Here is a 21,557-nt window from a genome sequence, read left to right as displayed (position 1 = left end):
GAGGCTTAGAAATTACAGATGATTGATGATCTTTCTCTAAATCCATACAGTAACAATTACTCATAACATTTACAGTCAGTTCTCCTAAATTAAACAAATCCATATCTTAATTTTCAGAATTTTGTTTTTCCAACTGCTATAATTCTTTTTTTTTAAATTGATACTGATAATTTGATGGATTTTCAGTGAAGAGACAATAGTAACAAGTATCTGTGTGTGTGATTACAAACTTTTTCATTATAATTCCTAATGTTTGCACTATCCGGTTTTATTCTGAAAACCGGATGTTGTCGACCTCGCTTCATTATGTTTACCAAAGGTGAACGACGCGACAACTTGACCGCGCGTGTCGTGTGGACAGCTAAAACAAACAGTTCACCTACAGGTAAAATTCTTAAAATACGTGTCAGTTATACAACAATCGTTTCTCCTGAAAGTCGGCGTTAAAGAAGTAACCACATCATGTCCAGTCCCGTTGTTCTTGCAGAAAAAAACCCAAAAAACGCTTTAACGTGTAAGCAGAAAGCAAGCTAACATGGTAGCTAAAATAATCACCTGCTAAACAGTGGAATATTAGGAAAACTCGCTTTTTTTTAACTTTGCTTGTTTCTTGGTAAAAATTAAAGCGCATAATAATTTATTGTTAACCGCTAAGTGTAACATATGCATAATGTTTGACACGGAATGATATTTAGGCAGTACTACAGTTAATTGATTAGCCTACAGTAGCTTAAAATGAATAATTAAGGGCTAGCAGGAAACAGCTAGGCCCAGTTCTCTACAATTAATGTTTAATATTACTGCTGATATTTGTCAAAAAAAAAAAAAACAAAACGGACACGTTCAAAGTACATATACATCGTATCATTATTACAATTATATAGACAATGGCAGAACATAAGCAATCAGGAATAGTGTTGTTGAAACTGTATGGTAGTCTCTTGCAGATTTCGACACAGGCTTAAGTAATTAAATAATTAATAATGGCTCATGGCTGTGTTCCATTTAGCTTCCTCAGTCTGTCAACTCACTGTCACACTGTCCTGACTAACATGAAATGAACAGAGCCATTATAACAGTTATCAATAACACAACATGTCAACTTGTCATGTAATACCTCAGTGGGACAAAGTACTTGTGTTATTTAGCCGTTTGTTGAGATTTCGGCTTTTAGTCTACTACCAAATTTATTACTAACATAGTCAATTTGCATTATATGTATAAACGATGACACCATTGCTGTGGAACCTGCAGAGTGAATAACATTCTCATTACAATGTAAGTTTTATAACAAAATTCATAAAATATACATTTCCGACTTGTATCACAGATTTGATGGCTCATTCTGTTTACAAATAAAGTAGTAAGAACCTATGTTATTTTATTATGTGTACGCAAGTATAAAAGTACTGAATATGTTTTCTTTTACAGCATTTTCACAATTCGTAAACAGCTTTCATTTTGTCTTGAAGATATTTAGTGTCACCTTTAAATTATAATCATAGTCTATTGGGAATTATGTCCCTGGAATTGAAGTAAATCTTAATTTAAAAGAGATATTGGACTTTTGTAAATGGAGACATTTTATTATTAATGGTAGCATTGCATTGTTAATATTATTTTTTTTTTTCTGCAGTTTGCTTGAAAGCGATGGAGGATCAGGACATACTTGAACACAGTCCGAGAAGAGGCGCTAACCGGTTTCAACTTGTGCCCGGCTTTGAATCAGGCTTGAACCTTTGCCGTCCTCAATTCTACATGACGGATGATGAACCATTTTACAACGGTGCTTCTGGCCAGAGGTGATGTAAAAGGTTTCTGCGTTGAATGGCACTTACAGAAACACCTCTAGATTGTCCCTAATTGTACAGCCATCGTTATGTGTTCCTGGTACGTAGTAAAGAGTTGAGCATATTATAGTGTTGACATTGTTATTTTTTCACCAAACATTTCAAATGGACTGTCACTTCCCTTTTATAATAATTTGGCACAGACTTAAATATCATCTGCTTCACTTTAGAGAAACATTAGGAGTGTATCATAAAGCTCAGGTCAATATAAGCAGGCCATAACTGGTTCTTTTTAACAACAGCAACTTGTCTTTTATTGTGTCATAGAAGCTTGTTACTGAGGTTTCAGAGTGGGCAGACGAGGAACCTGCTGGGCAGTATGTCCACACACTGTCAGTTACTGAAACTCATTAATGAGTGCACCAGTGGTTTCAGGACAGTGGACAACCCTCTGGCTCATTTGGTTGTGACATGCTTCGTGTACTTGATGATTAATTAGCCACTGTTGAGCTTCCAAAGGATGCCTTGCTCTTGAGTCTCACCGTAAAACCCAATACTCGCTTCTCATCCCAATATCCAGACTTCCCATCATCTAAATTTTTGTTTTACAACAAATGTGTTCAGAATTGTTTGATTTAAATTGGTGTTGGGTCATTTGTCATTTGGACAATTGACATTCAATTGTCATCTTTGCTATTTGCAGATTTTCATTTACGTAAATCCAGTCTTTTCGTAGCCATTCATTTTCCAGTGGTCACTGTTTATCCAGGAAAGATATACATGCCTCCAGAGACGATGTCAAAAGAAAAGAGGCTTCACCTTTGGAGGAACTTGACGGAACCAGAAGGCAGAGAGTTTTCAACCTGGATATCAATGAGGATGAACCTGACATCCTGTCGGGAGATGAGGTAAATAATTGCAAAGAACTATGTCAGAATTTCACAGAATTTAGATGCTGTTGCACAACCACTTTAGGGTGTTGTTTCATCACAAAATGAATTTCACATCAAATGTAATGTAACTGTCAGAAGACTGTCGAAAGTGTCATGTGTACATTATCATGTGTATATTTCAATGCTTTACATGGAAACGGTCCTTCATAGACGAGCTGAAAAGCTATGAAATAAATCAATGAATGATATTTAGTCATCCAACAAATGCTACATGAAAGTGAAATCTCAACATCTGTGATAATTAAATGGCAAGTGAAGCAGTATTTGATATCATTATCCAGACAAGTTGAGGGGGAAGGGGAAGTGGAGGGGAACTGCAGTCACCTGTAACCCTTTTTGTTGTTGTTTTGTTTTGTTTTGTTTGGTGTTTAAGGACGAAGAGTCAATTGAGGGAGCAGACGGCCTCTCAATCCCCGGTATGTCCTGCCCTGAAAGCATCATCTTGGAAGAAGAGCTCCTCCTGGACGAGGCCGTCAACAATCAAGACAAGAGTGCAAGGCCTGAAGGTGCAGTAGTACCTTGCACTTGGGGATTAAGATATACCATAGCTTGATCAATGACAATTGCTTTATTTATTTTTTCTTGTATGCTACTATGCTGTCCCTCCCAGCCTTAGTCAAACACTGGCATCCGGACTAGTCCCATTTCAGGATTGTCTTTGTCAAAGTTCTTCTCTATTCTGCTTACTCAGAGGCAGAATAAATTCTGCATTGCTAGCAGACATGTTTGTCTGTCTTTCTTGCAGAGTGGCGAAGTGAGTGGCACAAGAAACACATGGCAGCGATAAGTAGTGAGAAGTTTGACAGCCTTCTGAAGATGTTTCCTGAATTCCAAGGCTGCAAGAGCCACATGGCAGCATTCGTCTTAGTAACAGGTAAGCTCCCTTTATACCTTTTTATAAAATAGTTTTATTTACTGAAAACAAGTTGCATGCATCTATAGAAATACTGCATATTGAGAACAACAACATGATTGGCTGGGATACATATGACAGAAGAGCCACGTTGTTCTGCTGAAACACTGTAGAGAAATGCTGATCAGCTGTGTCTTCTCAGCTCATTTTGATGGAAAATGATTCTTTATATTAAACATTATTCATCTCAGAGCAGAGAGAGAGAGAGAGAGAGAGAGAGAGAGAGAGAGAGAGAGAGAGAGAGAGAGAGAGAGAGAGAGAGAGAGAGAGAGACCTGCTGCAGAGATCAGGTGTCTCTCTGTAAGTCCACCAGCTGATTTTGGTGGAGAAATAATCATAATATTAATATTTACTGCTCTGCTAGTTCTGTGTCGTTTTATAAATGTTTGAATGAGTATTGTGTATTGTATTTAATTCTGAGACTGCTATTCAACATTGGCGTGAGTGAGTGAGCATGAGGCAAACAGATATAGACGGTTGGGTTTGTTTGTTTTTTAAGTTCTAATTACAGAGTTCTTTTCTGCAGTGCTGGAGAGAAATGTGATGCATCTGAGAACCATTTTCCCCATGTCTAACTATGTCTGCAAAGAAGAACAAAGAATCTTCTACTTGAAGTTTCTAGAAATTCATACACAAGACCTGTGATTGACTAATGACAGGTCATTATTACAGCTTATCAAATATTTGGACATGCTCATTTTCAATCCTAGTTTAGTACATGAATGTTTCTAAGTATGAAAAAATATCCAAGAATATTTTTTTCAATCTTGAGCTGCAGTTATTTTTTCTTTTATTCATGAAAACCTGCATGATTGATGGAGACCCTGTGAGTCCTTTGTCCCCATTTTGGTTTGAATTGAGACTGATTAGCACAGTGTGTTATTATAGTCCTTTGACATTCTAACTATTTCTTTTAAAATGTATTATTTCTTGTTACTGTCACTCACCTCTCTCACCCCAGTTCAATGCCCCCTCATGTGTCTTGTCCAAGTCTTGTCTCTAGCACTTGAAAGATGATACATTTGAATGAAAACTAGTTTAATTTCCTCCACAGAAGTGTTGGATACGGCGAGTCGTGCGTGCAATCACTACAAGGTGGTGGCACTGGGAGCCGGACGCTCAAGCTGCAGCAGGTGGCTTTGCTTCAATGGGACGATGGTCCACGACTGCCACGCCATCATCATCGCGAGGCGGGCTCTGCTGAGGTACAAACTCCTGGATGAATGAGCATGTAATTGAAAACTCAAGAATATTTACACAGTCCATGTGTATTTATGCTGTAGGTTTACTTTAATTAGTTTGCTCTACAGGCGCTGATGCTCAGCAAAGAAAATGTCTAAATAGTCTGGCCTGCAAATGTTCAATGTGTATGTTTTTTTTAAATTATTGTTTTTTATTATACCTAGTGATAAATAAATGAGTAAATGTTCTGTTTTTCTCAGTATTAAAGATGAATTTCTGTTGGGAAAACATACCCTTTTTTTGTTACTTGTAAGAGTAGGCTGATTTTGCTGTGTGGCTGTTGCTCTCGCTGAGATTTTTTGCTTTCTACTCAGGTTCCTGTACAAACAGGTGATGCTGTTCTTTGATGTCAATCCAAAGGCCAAGGAGAAGTGCATCTTTGAGAGCAGCACAGACAGCCATCAGCTTCAGCTCAAGCTCGACATCAGCCTGCACCTCTACACCAATCAGTGTCCTGAAGGAGCCGCTAAGAACTTCTATTTCAAGTACAGCGCCCAATTACAGTAGTTTGCCATAAAACCAAGATGATGTGTGCAATTTCTGTTAAACTTTGCAAGAAGTTGAGATATTTTTTGGTCACAGTTGGTAATGGTTTGCTTTATATATTATGTAAATACACAAAGTATAAAGTCCCATACAACACCATGTCTATGATGTTGCATGTGTGTAGCATCAACTATGATAAATACATATGAAAACTCTTTTGGTAGGAGCACTTCTTGGACTCACGTCAGTTTAATAACAGGTACAATTTGGATAAAACAAACATGTCAAAATCAAATCAGAGGAAAAACTCCTGACAAAGTTCAGCCTGTAACCCTAGTCTGGACACCCTGACCCAGGCTTGAGGTCGAAATGCATCATCAAATACATCATTTCAATATAATTTTAGTAGTTAAATGAATTAATAGTTGAATTAATACAGTGCCTCACTTTAGAGATTCAGAATTATAAACTTCATAATTTCCCTTGTGTGCTTTGTTTAAAGGTGACATCAAATGCTTGTATCGCACATATATGTTAGTTATGGAGGTCTACTTACATATATTAACTTGTTTTCATGATTAAAAACCTCCTAGTCGCTGCAAACAAGCCAATCAAAATATCTCCTTACTGACGCTCTCGTCAGCCATGCTGTTTCAGACCAAAATCACACCCCCAGAACATGGGCTGTGTTGTGATTGGCGAGCCAACGAGAGCTTTCCCACTGTCCTGTGGTGAGAAGAGTGGTGAGGTATACTGATGACAACATCAACACACGGAAGTGCCAATCCGCTTCGCAGAGCCCAGGAAAACAATAAAACCCTATTGTCTCAGCAGTGACTGAACTGTTTTTCGGAAACTTTAGGGTTTCATAAACAAGGTAATGACGCAGATACACACACAAACGCAGCATTAATTGGAGCTTCCGGTCTATGTCGCCTTTAAAAATCGCTTTTTCAGTGTTGTTGTCGAATGCCCTTGGATAATAGAAATTAAAGTAGGGGCTGCAACTAACGATTTATCTGTCAATTGTTTTTTTGATTAATTGTTAGATTGTTTAGTCCATAAAATGTCATAATAATAAAAAAAAAGTGTTTCCCAAACCTCAAAATCAGTTGTTTTGCCTACAAACCAAAATTACTGAAATAGTTTGTATGGAGCAAAGAAACTGAGCTGAAAACCTGGAGTGCGTTTTAATTATGAAAAAAACTGTTAAATTAGTTGACAGTGATATTGCAATGGATTAATAATTGATTAATCACAAATGCTATAAGGGCAGTATAATTAATATTATCCGTAAAAGGGACATTATATATTATATTAACCTTAAGGACATTTTCTTATAATGACAATAACTGGAAATTCATTGTGAGTGAATTTATATTTTTCATTTTCCAATTTTTACAGAACACCCATTATTATATTTTGTAACTCAACAGTTTGATGGCGGTTTCTTTTGTAATGTCCTGCTTTAGGTGCACTGCAAACAACACTTGGACGGCAATGAAGCTCCACTATCACACCAAGGGCCTGCTTGTCCCCGTAGCTTACCTCGACCCGAGCCACTTTGGTGCCAAAGTCTGCTGCGTCTCTGGAAGTGACAAGCTGTGTCGCTGGATCGTCACCGGTGTTCAGGGTGCGTTACTGAGCCACTTCATCCAGCCACTCTACATCACCAGCATGGTGCTAGGTATGGAGCCTCAAAACAATTGCTCAGAATTTTTTGGAGCTCACTCTTATTTGCTCTCTTGCCAAGAGTTATACGACTTCACATCTGCTCACTAACAGCTTCCTGCTCGCAGCCAAGTAAAGGTCTGGCAGATAACTGTCTCATTAATGGTAATCGCTTTAGAAGTTATATTGGGTAGATTTTCCCACCTTTTGACAGAGCCAGACTTGCTGTTTGTTCATTCCTAGTTGTTATGCTAAGCTAAACTAAATGTGTGTGTATCCGGTATCCTTACATAGCATTTAATCTTTTTGAATGACTCTCTCAACAAAAAGTAAACTCGTCCATTTCCCCCAATTTAGTTAATTACCCATTTAACACTTAAGCCTCAAAATGTCTGTTTGGACTTTTTATTGCTTATTTTAATCTTAAAAGGGCCAGAAAATGTCCATTTATTCAAAATAGCTTTTGGTATCTGGCAGTGATTTACAATTTATTTGCATGTTGAAATAGTGTATTAATAATTTAAAATGAAGAAAAACAAAAAAGGTTTATTTAGAAACAATACCGTAGTTCTACACCAGATTTTGCATGTTAAATGTTAAATTCTAAATTTGAATAGTATAAAACATTTAAAATTTAAAATAGCATTTATTTGAGTCCTTCTCAATGTCCAAAAACAGGCCAAAAAATGGAAATAATGTACAGGCATTTTACCAACTCTCTCCTCTCTGGTGACAAAGACACTGATTTGCCAGCTTCCTGCCGCGGCACAAGTGAAATTACCGTAATAACCACATATTGACTTTCACTTGCAACTTCTCAGTTTTCAGAAACGGGTGGAATTTTTCCGAAAACACAAACCGTTGCATAATTACGGTAATGCAACGTGCACTTGTGCAAACGTGTCGTCTTCGATATGCTCCATGTCAAATAAAGTTGTTTTTTCTGTTGATGTTTTGCTTTAGGTGTAATTCAGATTTTGTACATGTTAATGTAAGCAAACATACTCGGATCATTGTGTTGATTTAGGGGACAAGAAGCTCTCTAATGAGGAAGTGTCTGATCTCACCAACAAGCGACTGGGCAATGGATGGGAGGACATGCTGCTGCCGTCCTACAAGAAACAAGACATCATCTTCCACTGTGGCGACTACGTGGGTCCTGTCGCATCCTCCTTGCAGAACGATGACCTCAGCATCAACTGGTGTCTGGGTGACAAGGATATTGAAGTTCTGGACAGTAGCACAGGTTTCCTTGTTGACAGGTAAGATACCTATGAGTCTGTTTTCTGCACACTGACAACTGTGGGACGAGTGAGACACTCGTACTCCTCCTGCAGAATCTGACTGTGGGGATCACCTCATTCACACTCCTTTAGCCATTTCCAGGGATTGGGTAGAGCTGCAGGCCAAGCTTGTTGCGGGATTTTTTTTTTTTGCGTTATAGCCTCTGTGAGCTCTGGGGCTCCTGTCATCTCTTCGCTCTGAAGTCTGCTGAAGTCAAGTAACTAGAGTGCAACACAGACGCGCCTCTCACTGGAGGCTGTGTTGTCCTTGAGCAGAGATTACAGCTAAAAATAGATTTGAGATCCAGCTTTGGCACTCCCACAGTGTTTTTTTTTTGCATATTTCAGCCAACTGTCCTGCAGCTTGAACTGTTCTTTTTAGGCGTCACTGTGGGTTAAAGTGTCCGTTTGAGGTCTGCACCGTGTTCCAAACAATGAAGTAAAAATAGAAATAGGGTGGGTGAAGAGGAAGTGAAAGGATGGCACCCATTTGGGAAAAAGGCAAAGTTAAAATGAAACAAGATGCTGCTCGTGCCACATTGTGGTTATTTGGTGACTTTAATTAAGGGATGTAGAAGCAGCAGGAAAATTAGTCCCAGCTTATTTTAGCTCTAAAGTGATTAATAGTTTGCTAAAGCTTAGCCTTGCACCCATGTTTCTTGAATTATGTTTATATAGGTTTTGGGAAAATGTGACACTAGAAAAAAAAAAAATAAATCAGGAGTTCGTGGTGTGCTGACAGTGGAGTGGTATGTAAACAGACCTCAGAATAATTTATCAGTCACCCTGCTCGAGTCGTTTCGTTTCAAGTAAAGTCAGTTTTATTTACATAGCCCAAAATCAGTCTGCACAACAAGTGACGCCCTCTGTCCTTAGACCCTCACATCAAGTGAGGAAAAAAAAATTCCACTTACAAGGTCACATGTTCAGAAACAAGTTCAACAGATTACAAAAAAATAAATTAACATTGTCTGTCTGTTATACATAATTCAAACTCTGTACTACGCTTGGACTGTGCACCGGGAGGATGTAGTGATTTAACCGTGTCACTGTGAGGGCTCATGAACATGATGCATTCTGTGAAGTTTTGTCTCCCTGTTATGCCTCTCTGGGGCACGGATAAAACGACTGATTTCAACAAATAGCCTGTTATGAAATTATAATCAGCTTTGGATCTGGCTGTTGGTTGTCTGGGCTTTTTTTTATTATTTTAAATGTATTAATGTCATGTACTCGTAGGAGACAAGTCGCTAAATGAGTTGCTCCGCAGACTGCACCACAGCAAACTGTGCCCAAATAAAAATGAACCACCATATCTAAATACACACAAATTTCAAACAAAATATTGATTTAATCATACACAAATATTGTATTTCATTTGTTGGAAAATGGCCTTTTTGTTTGTAATGATCTGAATTTAGTTTGCTCCGACTCTTTTGTGTTTGCGCTCCCTGATTTGTTCTTTGCACCGTGGTTTTTTTATTTGTGATTCTGATCATGGGCGGGGCTTGGAAGCTAGAAACTCAAGTTTTTCCCAATCGATATCTGACAAAATAAAGTTTATAATCTGACAAACGTCAGATAGGAATGACTACTTTAAAATCTGGTCCATTGAGCTGTCACTCAGCCACACAGCCAATCAGCAGGCAGCTCCCTAAGCCCCGCCCATGTTCAGAATCGCAAGCAAAAAAGCACGTGCAAAGAACAAATCGGGGAGCAAACCAAATTCCGATCATTGCAAACAAAAAATGTATTTTCAAACAAATAAAATGCAATATTTTTGAAAGCTGAAATCAATATTTTATTTGCGTGATTTGTGTGTAATTTGATTTTGTGGTTCATTTTGTGAAAAGTGTTGTCTGAAAATACTGAAACAAATCTAATTCCATAATCCCTAAAGAAATTGACTTGGCATGCAAATACCAATCAGTATTTATCTGTTGTGATTGTTTTGCAGCTCTCCCTCTGTGAGTGGGCCTGGCTTCACAAGCAGACTTTGCAAGAGAGCCCTCTACAGTTATTTCCTCCAAACTGCACAGTTGGGTGGACATAGCTATTTACTGGAACTCTCGACCTACCACCGAGTCAAGGTTTGTGTATTTGTATTGAGCATTGTTATTAATGTGTAGTTTAGTTGTACACATTTTGAGAGTGTATAAAGTAGGTTCCAGTGCAGTTTTTTGACAGACATTATACATGATGTTTGGTCGTGATTTGTTGCTTTTATAGGTGGAAGCCGTTTCCTACCAGGCTGCCAAAGACCTGGTCAAGCAACATTTTCAGAACATCCACGCTGGGCCTTGGAATTCAAAGAAACTTGTGGATTGCTTTAGTGCTTAAACACTTTTTGTATGGGATAAGATGGGTTCAAGTTCCTGTTGAGATTTTTGGTTAATGTTCTGTTTACTGATTTCCCGTTTTAACAATATTCCCGATTTTAGTATTTATTATTACATTGGTGTTGTTTTCAGTTTGTGTAAGTGGAGAAAAATAAACACTTACAGTTATGCAACACAGTTGAGTCGTCAGTTTGAGTTGTGGGCGGAATCACGTTGCTTAAATTATAAAAAAAAAAAAAAAAAAAGCAGTTTTATCACCCTGTTGTTTTGCCAAAGGAGCAAATAACGATTAATCTTGACGATTATTTTCTCGATGAATTGCTTTGTTGTTTGCTTCTTTAACGTCTTGCTTTGTTTGATTCAGTTTGTTACCTGGAGCAAAGAAACTCGATAATATTTAATTTAAGACGCTGAAATATCGGGAGAGCTTTTTTTAATTAAAAAAAAAAAAGCAAATGCCCCTCATTTATCAGCCGTATGTTATGTCAGTATATTAGTTTAATCTGCACAGTGCTATAGATCAACTTCAACAGTGGAGGTACAGTGAGTTCTCCCATGTGTATGCCCAGCGTCGGCTTCTTCCCACATATTAGAAAAACCTTTTAATATAATTGACCAAACTAAAGTAACCTCTAATTATTACGTCTCTTAGTGTCAGCATTTTAAAATGAGAACTTCTGGGAGTTTGCATGTTCTCCACCGTGTTTGCGTGGGTTTTACTCCGAGCTCCCCGGTTTCCTCCCACTTCATGTATGAATGTCACACACAGTCGGTCAGGTTGGTCTGTTGTGTGGCAGCGTGTTTAGTCACAGCAGCTCACATCAACCCTCCCTCCCTCCATCTGACCTCATAATTTCATTGTGCAATTGTGGTTGTATAATGAAACAATATTTCCACAATGAGGCCAGTGATGCAAGTCTAGTTTTCGAACTTTTAGTGTGGAATCCAGAAAAGATGGAGCCCTGAATGACCATTAATGTTTATCACACGGTCTCGTGAAGATGTTTTGGTCACAATTAATCTAATTTTAATGGTTTTAATTCGTCTGAAGTAGACAAAGGGAAGGCGATGAGGAAGAAGTACAGGGAGACTTGCATCATCTTGAATTTGAAATTGTGTATTTTTTTTCATTTTATTTTATATACAGACTGTGAGAGTTCATTGTCACCATGGCTCCACTCACCAGTTGCTTGGCAACCAACTCCTCCTTGGAATTGATTCAACCACTCATGTCTTTGTAATTATAGGCTCTTTTACAATATTTAGCTAAAACAAAAAAAAAAAAACAGAGCCGTGTTGTAGAATTATCTAATGAAGGCGAAATGCAATGGAAGCCGAATTCAATCTCGACACTGCGTGGATCACATGTACTGTATCTGTGCAGTTTTCAGGTTTTCTGTGGCAGTTTAATGTCATTTGTGCGTCAACGTGTAAACGCGTGTGTTCGTTTTATCTTTGTTCTCTGATTCTTCCGCTTATGTCGTTGGGAGACTTCTCCCTCTGTGAAGGCAGAGCTCCAGTACCTGCGAGGCTGTTCTGGGCAAGAGGGAGAAACCAGGGACTTCACAAAAAGGCCTGCAAGGTAATTGAATATCTGTGAGCAGTTTAGAGGTGTGAGAAACTGATATTTCATTCAATCTCACACATCTTTTTTTTTTTTGTAAATGTAATTTTCAGATTGGGAAGGAAGTAAATGGTAGATTAAAAAAAAACCTATAAGCAATCATGTAATTATTCAATTGTGGTGCAGTCCCATTAATGTATGCAGTGACATTCACTCTGGCAGCTGAGGCACTGTGATGTCTGACTTAATCTGTGATTATTTCACAAGGAGGAGGCTGAACCTCAACCATATAATTATACCTTATAGACTGCCGTCCTCGTTGTTCTACAATAGATGAGGATCAAGGAATTAAATAAGCGCACAATGACAAAAGAAGAATGGGAGAACTCTACAGATTAGAACTGAAACCATCACTGCCTTTTATATTTTAGTGAACTTTAATCTTGAATCATCTTTGTCATAATCTGTTCTTCAGACACAAAGGTGGTTATGAGTGATGGAAGGATGGCACGCTGCTCTCCTCACCTAGATTTAGTCTCGCTGGCTGGAGTCGGATCAGGCCAACGTGCTTTCTGTGGAGCTCGACTTCACCGTGTGGCCTGATGGTACTGACTCTCTTGGAGGATTTAATCTGGGATTAGCCACAGTACCACCTGTGGCAGAGGTGCTCCACTCTGGACGGCGACACCAAACAACAGCAAACAAACAATCAGAAAAGAATACATACAGATATTGCACTTGAAATCTTAAATCTAATTGATAAAGTTACATTAGTTGCATCATATTGTGCGGGTTTCGTACCAGAGCTTTCCTTGAGTCGAAAGCGACTGAAGCAAAGGTGAATCCTCCACTGTTGCCTGACTTTTTCCTTCATCACACAGTGAAAAAGGAAGATGAAAAGTCCTGGAATAAATAGAGAAGAGAGGTCATGAGCCATGCTGGGTTTTTTGGTCGGTGCCTCCATTCTTCCCTCCGCAGATAATGCCGATTTGTCCTTGAAGGAGGCTTTTTCACCTCAAGAGGCATGCATTGGAGGGCCTTTGTTGCGTCACTCTCAGATAATACATAAAAGTAATATAACAGAGCTCGGCCAAGGTGAAGAAAAAAAAGCTGTTGTGAAATAATTGCATCATTTGACCTCTGTTTGATTTCCTCCTTTTGAAAAGGGGGAATGTGAAGTTGGAGAATAAGGAAAAACTGCATTATGTGGGTTTGCCAACCTACAAATAAACACTCACAATGGAGCCCATGCAAGATGGAAACAGGGCCCTGGAAACAAATGATTTAAATAAAGGGGCTGCACCATAACACGGATTAGAAGTGAATGGATTGTCGTGAAGTTAAGACTTTATATCATGACTTGTCAGGGAAGTTGATTGCCACAGTCTTAGAAATTGATGACGAAATAATAGTATGTGTTTCCCCGCAGATGGAGACCTGCACAAAGATGACCTGCACTACAATTACAGTTAAAAAGGTAATTTCAAAATATACAGATAATGGAGTTGAAGATGAAGGTGAGCTTAAATCAGCCTTACATAATACAAATACAAATATGAAGCTGTTTCTCTAGTATTATTATTATTATTATCATCATCATCACTATCATCATTGCCCTGTTTTCAATAGTCTGTACAAAATAAAATAACCTTGCAGGCTGTTGAGTCCAGAGAATATGTACAGTACAAATACTCTGGCTGGGTCCCAGGTAAAGAAGCCAACAATCCATGTTAGTCCAAGCAACAAGGTCAGACTGGCAACTCCTTTCAGGTCCTGCATCAGTTTACTGTGGGTTCCGGGCGGACTGTTGACTCGCACGCGACGAAGCTCAACAAGGACCGTCACAAATATCTGCAAGACAATTCAAATGACAGCTACATTATAGAGAAACAATCAGGGATTTTATTGCAAAATAATACGGTCCTTTAGAGATTTGTAGAAATACATAAGCCCGTGTTTAAATTGTTTGAATTCAGGTGTTTTTACCACAATGTTGAAGAGCAAAACCAGCAGAGCGTAGGCAACCACTGACGTGTAATACGCCACGTTGTCCTGGAGCCAGCAGCTGCAGAAACGAGGGTTGAATTAAGAAAGTGAGGCAATACGTAAATATGAAACACTTCATTATTTACAACGACATCTGACGACAAGTTATTTTCTTTCAGATATTAATGAGAACAGATGAATGTTACACACATGATGCAGAACAAACATGCTGACTTTATGAAACCTGCAAGTCAAACTTTAATACCGGGGTGTCAAACATACGCTGTGTGGGCCAGAACTGGACCACCAGAGTGCCCAATCTGGCCCACAGAATTTTTTTTTTTAAATTAATTATTTTTCTCAAGAAATGCCCAGTTGTTCGTAATATGGTTTGCAAAAAAAGATACTTCATTAAATATCAAACAAGGGAAACATTTGGAGTTGTCCCGATACTGCTTTTTTTTCTGTCCGACTCGAGTATCCACAGGCATCCTTCTCCGTCTGTGTCACAAATATTGTTCTCCCCGAAAGAAGAAAATAAACAGCCCAAACATGACTCAGCTGAAATGGTTTTGCTGATTTTTATTTACATTTGTTCAGTCTGTGCATGCTGGAGCACGTGATATATAGGATATTTGTCCGATTATGGTTATTATGCGATTATTTTACTGGTCCGGTTCACTTGAGATCAAATTTCCTTGTATTATATGTGGCCTGTGACCTAAAAATTAGTTTTTTTCCATAATTCAGTTTGTCATTTCACCATAAATGTGTCATTCTAGCTTCTTGCACGTGAACATGAGATAAAGCTGAAACTCACAAGTCACTAGAGTTGTCTATCAAGTTTAAGCCGGGCTGAGCGTCTGCGTAGAGGTGACTGCCATAAGCGTCCATGTTCACGCTGATCACCGTGATGCAGATCAACAGAGGAAGCCCTGGAGGAAGAGTGTCACGACCTCAGAAATAAGAATCACCACAGTTATCTCACTCTTTCAAGCTAAAGCAAACCCCCCAACACACGACTCACCCCATCCCACCGCACAGACCTTTAGGATATACAAAGGCACGTAGATGTTGAAGACTTTGACAAGAGCAAAGTACATGTTAATGGCCTCTATTCCCATCCAGGTGAATGCGGCGAGGAGGAAGTAGTGCAGTGTGAACGCTGTAGCGACACAAAGGCCATACACCTCCCAAGAGGACAACCAGGAGTTTGCCAGGAAGACCAGGTTTAAGCCAAGCAAGGCCAGGCAGAGGTTGATGAGGATCTGAGAGGGGTAGTCTTGATGGAGCTTCCTGGCATAACATGGCAAATAAGAAAAGGTGTTTATCAGCTAAAATGCAGTGTTTTCAACTATAACCTGTGCAGAGGTAGAGGCCGCCAATGAGTAGACTGGTAGGCGGAGTCTTACTTAAAAACTGTGTAGGTGATGAGAGTGATTCCCAGGAACAGTGATGAGACTCCACAGCCAATGTAGGTGATAATGGTGAGGATCTGCTCATTATATGGATCCACCGGATTCCTGGAGACGTCCTACACACACACACACACACACACGATTGATTTGTTATGAATATTCTGTATTTATATCTGGATGTAATTATACATATTCCCTTTGTATTTCTAGCACCAGGTTGCATATTAGTAACACAATTGGCCCATAAAAGATGTATTTTCTCACAAAAAAAAGTATGAATATTTAAAGGCAAAAACCTGTCACAGTGATCTTTGAAAACTCTAATCAGTTCCAGTGGAGCTACATTTAAAGAAAAATGGCCTCAAGGCATTTCAGAGACATCACAGAGAACTTTATTTACTGTGTTCAGAGTGCCATCTGCTGGTGAACTACCAGTATCACTGCTCTGACGAGAGGTTTGGAATAATAAAAACACACAGTGGTTCCTACCAGGAGAACTCCAAAGTGCGTGAGATGATCACACAGGCACGTGGTGTAGTTGGAGTTGCTGTAGTTTTTTCTGCAGCCGTGGTTGTCCCAGCCTCCTCGTCCGTCTGGAACGACAACACACACACAAAATCTTAAGCCCACGCCGCTCAGTCTATCGAGCGGTTTATAAATCTAGTGCGAGAAAAAGGTGATTTAAACCCACTGCTTTTATTGAAGTTCCAGAACACGCACTGTATGTCCTTGTGGAGCTTTAACAGAGATTAAAATGAAGCATTACTAGTATTACAGGAGCGTTGGCGTCTGCCACAGATTTATGTCCCTCAGTGGCTGCGTAGAATATTACCATCGATGACACTAAACTTCATACCGTTCTTCACTAAACAAGCACCAGCTTCTCAAAACACCACACAGACACATTCACCCTAGAGCTGCAACTAACGATTATTTTCATAATCGATTAATCTGTCGATTATTTTCGCGATGAATCGAATAATCGGTTGGTCCATGAAATATCATAAAACCTTAAACAATGTTGATCAGTGTTCGTCAAACCTGGAAACCTCTCAAATGTCTTGTTTTGTCCGCAAATCAAAATAATTAACTATTAATGATTTATTTGTTATCCAGAGCAAAGAAATGAAGAAAATAGTCACATTTAAGAAGCTTAAACAATCGGAAGTTTTAATCATGAAAAAAAGCTTCAAACCGATGAATCGATTATCAAAATAGTTGTCGATTAATTTAGCAATCGATTAATAATCAATTAATTGTTTCAGCTCTAATTCACACACGTCTTCTGCTTTCTGGGAACGAGCCCCCATTTCTGGTCATGACTTCCTTCTTGCCTTAAGGCAAACAGTCATGATACCAAAGAAGCACTTTCCTCCAGTAGTATTATAGACACTGATTTTACTGTATTGGGTGTGAGATGATGGAACATGATTTGGATCTCCTCGTCAAGGTCCTTTATTGGTGAGATGGCATTGGTCACACTGGCCGACACTACAAAGGTGTTGAGGATCTGATCCTTTTGGTTGCTCTGTAAGTTTTAAGAGATTTAGTTCTTTACTGTTGCAAAAAATAAGCCCAAAAGGGACCAGAATACTTTAGAAAACGATTCACACCGTACCTGGAAGAGCGTCGGGATTCCATAGAACTGAAACTGGATTCTTGGTGGACTCTGGTTTGGGCCGACTTGTGGGAAACTGTGACGGATGATGGACGGCAGGGATATGGAGACCACCGTGTTGTTAAAGGGTTTCCTGCTGATAAAGATCTACAAGAAGAAAACCTTTCTTAACTCTCTTTTAAATACAGACTCACTATTTTTGTCAGTCAATGTTCATTCTCCAAACCTCGGGCATTGTGTCTCCGCTATGAAACGACACCCCAAATGTCAAATTGTCAAATTGTGACGGAACAATGTCCACCAGTGAGATGGCAATGGCCGGTGCAACCGCAGAGCAGGAACCATTGTATCCGACCACCCTGTCTCCAACAGTCTCCATGATATTTAGAATACTGTTGTGCAATTGACAGGACAGAGGAGGGATTAGTAAATAGATGTCAAACAGGAAAAGCTGAGCAGGTTTTACCTGTTAGTTAATGGCATCGTGTTGTCGTCAGACTCCAGGTCCGGAGTGACCACACTGACGTCAATGACATCCCCCAGCTTGTTGAGAACTGTGACCAGAGCCTGGTAGCCGATGGTGGACTCGTTGTGTAGTAAACACTCAATTGTCTTCACCACGTCCGGTGCATTGTCTGCAGCAGAGATGGAACGAGTACTGAAATATTCTACTCAAGTAAACGTACCACTATTTTGATAAGATTTTACTCAAGTACAAGTCAAAGTACTGGTCTAAAATTGTACTCAATTTAAAGTAAAAAAGTAGCAAAGTTACTTAGTTACTTTTTTAACAAGGTTCTTTCTTGTCTCGTGCAAAAAGGACGAGGGGACTCAAATCTCATGAATTGCTTATGTAAAGGCAAACCTTTACATATAAGTGCTGACAAAATAAAATTTGTAAACACAATGTGTCAGTCAAAATGGGTCAAAGGTCACAAATGCTTTAACTTTCTTACTCACCCAGGGAATGCCAATTCACCTGTCCTCATCATTCATCTGTCATCATCACCTACCTGTCCTCATCATTCATTCACCTGTCCTTGTCATTCACCTGTCCTCATCCCCTACTTGTCCTCATCATTCACCTGTCCTCATCACTCACTTGTCCTCATCACTCACCTGTCCTTATCATTCACCTGTCCTCATCACTCACCTGTCCTCATCATTCACATGTCCTCATCATTCACCTGTCCTCAACAATTACAGTAACTTGAGTAAATGTAATGAATTACTTTCCACCTCTGTTTATAGCATATATAGCAATAGATATCAAAGCACATCATGCAGAAATCACAGTATAATTTGTAAACACTGTAAACTGTGTGTGCAACTGACCAGTGGTGACATTGACCGGTTTCATATCAGAGATGGTTTCCACCGCTTTCAGGTATGAGTCCATCCCTTTGGTACTGTTAGTGTCATAAAAACAAGATGGAAGGATGCTTAGTGCTTTTCTGATTGTATACACTTTCAGGAGTCATCATTACCCTTTTCACAAAGCTACTTAGTTGCTTATAGAATGTCAATCATCTGAGGCCACCATTATCACCACCTGGTCTTGGCAAAGGTTGTGATGTTCTTGAGTGATGAAACCTGACATATGAACTGCAACCTCTTTTATTAAACCCAATATGAGATTTGCATGTGTAATATTTATTTTGGAATTCCTGGATTTTTTTTTGTGATGCACTAAACACTGCTAAAAATTGGAATTTTATAAAATAAGGTGTCAGGTAAAAGTGGTGCAAAATGGCTCCAGGAGCGCCCCCCTAAGGTTAAACCCATTAGGACAAAGCAGAAGGTCTGGGTCACAGCCCAAGATAAACAAAAACGTTTATTGTCAGCCATTTTGAATTTTCCATCCAAATTGGCGATTTGCCCATTTGAGGAAATGAAAGGGAAAAAAATGTGTATTGTTATTAAAAATATATACTGCATGTGAGTGACTTAAAACAGTTAATTAAAGAAAAGTAAGTATTCTGTAACAGAACATAATCCAAAAAAGGAATCAAACACAACAATAAAGAAAATAGCTATGATTTTACTTCCATGGTAGCGTTTCTGTACCTTGGTACATTCCACTCCTCCCCTCTGTGTCGATTTATTTGGAATGTTCCACTTTCTGTTTCTAAGGCAGGCGGAGATTCCGGTGACAGAAACAGAGAGAAGACGGAGAACAGAGCGGATAAACATGTGGTAACTGCCGCTTTAATGATCCACACATTTCTTATATTTTCTTTGGACGCTCTATTCACACATGCTGTTAACATCCGACCTGAGTGATCCGATCACAGGTGTTCAGAATACACCTGCTGCTGCAGCTAATGTGACGTCACTGCTACACGTGTAACGATCAATGTCTAGTCGCGTGTGTGTGTCAATGCAACTGTCACAATTCACTGTTAGTATTAGTCAGAAAATGTCCTATTATGGTATGTAGACAACTGTATAAATATAAACTGTAAAAAATGTCTGCAAAATGTAAAAGTATAGTATGTAAACAACTGTCCAAATATAAATTGTCAAAATATAAAATATCCAAAATGTCAAATATGTATAAATATAAACTGTCGAATATTTCTTAGTAAAGTATGTTATCAAAAAATGTATGAATATAAAATATCAAAAATGTACTAGTATAGTATGCGTCAGTGTCTGGACCACATAGGTGGTGGGAATGTCTGATTTCTGTATTAGTATGATCTGTCTTGTTACTGTTTTGTTTGTAGTTTAGACCTGTATTTGTGATATGCTTTGATTCTTACTGTTTTGTTTTGAATGGGATGTTTGAATATGAACATTTAATAAAAACACTTTTATTATTATTATAATAGTATGTTGTCAAAAATCAATCAGAAAATCATAGTATAGTATGTTGTCCAAAATCACTCAAAAAAGTCATTGTATAGTATGTCATCCAAAATCACTTAAAATAGTCATAGTACAGTATGATGTCAAAAATCTGTCAAAAAAGTAATAGTATAGTATGTCGTCCAAAATCTGTCAAAAAAGCCATAGTATAGTATGTAAGTCCAAAATCAGTCAAAAGTCATATTAAAGTGTGTCTTCTTCAAAATCAGTCAAAAGTCATAGTATAATATTTCTCAGTCTCATACTATATATAGTATTGATCCAAATCAGTCATAGTATAATATGTCTTCCAAAATCAGTCAAAAAAGTCATAGTTTAGTATGTCTTCCAAAATCGGTCAAAAAAGTCATACTATAGTATGTCTTCCAAAATCAGTCAAAAGTCATACTAAAGTATGTTGTCCAAAAAGATCAAAATCATACTATAGTATGTAGGTCCCAAAATCAAAAGTCATGTAGTATAGTATTTCGTCCAAAATCGGTCAAAAAAGTCATACTATATATAGTATGAGTCAAAATCAAACAAAAAGTCATAGTATAATATAAAAATCAGTCAAAAAGTCATAGTTTAGTATGTCTTCCAAAATAAGTCAAAAAGTCATACTATAGTATGTCTTCAAAATCTATCAAAGTCATACTATAGTATATCTTCCAAAATCAGGTCAAAAAGTCATAGTATAGTATGTTGTCCAAAATCGGTCAAAAAGTAATTGTGTAGTATGTCTTCAAAATCAGTCAAAAAGTCATACTATAGTATGTAGATCCAAAAAGTAAAAAATTCATACTATAGTATGTAGGTCAAAAATCGGTCAAAATGTCATAGTATAGTAATGTCGAAAAAGTATAGTATAGTATAGTATGAGTCCAAAATCGTCAAAAAGTCATAGTATAGTCATTAGCCAAAATCGTCAAAAAGTAATTGTATAGTATGTTGTCAAAATCGGTCAAAAGTCATAGTATAGTATGTCGTCTAAAAAAAGTCATAGTGTAGTATATCGTCCAAAATCCGTCAAAAAGTCATACTATAGTATGTCGTCCAAAATGTAAAAATTCATACTATAAAAATAGTCCAAAATCGGTCAAAAATGTCATAGTATAGTATGTGTCAAAATCGTGAAAAAGTCATAGTATAGTATATCGGTCAAAATGAGTCAAAAAGTCATGTATAGTATAGTCAAAATCGTTCAAAAAGTAATTGTATAGTATGTTGTCCAAAATGGTCGTCGGTCCAAAAAATCGCAGTATAGTATGTAGGTCAAAATCCGTCAAAATCATAGTCAAAATCAGTATAGTATAGTATGTCCAAAATGGGTCAAAAAGTCATAGTATAGTATCCAAGTCAAAAGTCATAGTATAGTGTAAGTCAAAATGGGGTCAAAAGTGATACTATAGTATAGTAGATCCAAAATCCAAGAAAAAATCAT

General features: G+C 38.2%; 2 protein-coding genes across 2 annotated transcripts; one reads left to right on the top strand and one right to left on the bottom strand.

The window, feature by feature from the left end:
• Positions 1–315: 315 nt before the first annotated feature.
• On the top strand, positions 316–11,100 carry adad2 (adenosine deaminase domain containing 2). The gene is made up of 11 exons (XM_044041435.1): positions 316–385; positions 1,637–1,802; positions 2,560–2,698; positions 3,117–3,249; positions 3,489–3,617; positions 4,711–4,861; positions 5,213–5,383; positions 6,857–7,071; positions 8,083–8,317; positions 10,296–10,428; positions 10,568–11,100. Exons 2-11 carry the CDS (start codon positions 1,651–1,653, stop codon positions 10,676–10,678), a joined length of 1,569 nt encoding a protein of 522 aa, XP_043897370.1. The 5' UTR covers positions 316–385; positions 1,637–1,650; the 3' UTR covers positions 10,679–11,100.
• A 1,045-nt stretch (positions 11,101–12,145) lies between these two features.
• Positions 12,146–18,662, bottom strand: LOC122779737 (adhesion G-protein coupled receptor G2-like). Its single transcript, XM_044042326.1, has 15 exons — positions 18,599–18,662; positions 17,730–17,898; positions 17,490–17,655; positions 17,264–17,410; positions 17,048–17,173; positions 16,337–16,382; positions 16,135–16,238; positions 15,640–15,761; positions 15,255–15,523; positions 15,048–15,162; positions 14,228–14,306; positions 13,891–14,092; positions 13,043–13,144; positions 12,767–12,915; positions 12,146–12,252 (listed from the first exon to the last, which is right to left on the bottom strand). Exons 1-14 carry the CDS (start codon positions 18,660–18,662, stop codon positions 12,797–12,799), a joined length of 1,830 nt encoding a protein of 609 aa, XP_043898261.1. The 3' UTR covers positions 12,146–12,252; positions 12,767–12,796.
• Positions 18,663–21,557: the final 2,895 nt, after the last annotated feature.

Source organism: Solea senegalensis, linkage group LG13, assembly GCF_019176455.1.
Source record: "Solea senegalensis isolate Sse05_10M linkage group LG13, IFAPA_SoseM_1, whole genome shotgun sequence".
NCBI lineage: Eukaryota > Metazoa > Chordata > Actinopteri > Pleuronectiformes > Soleidae > Solea > Solea senegalensis.
This window is presented reverse-complemented; position numbering and strand designations above follow the sequence as displayed.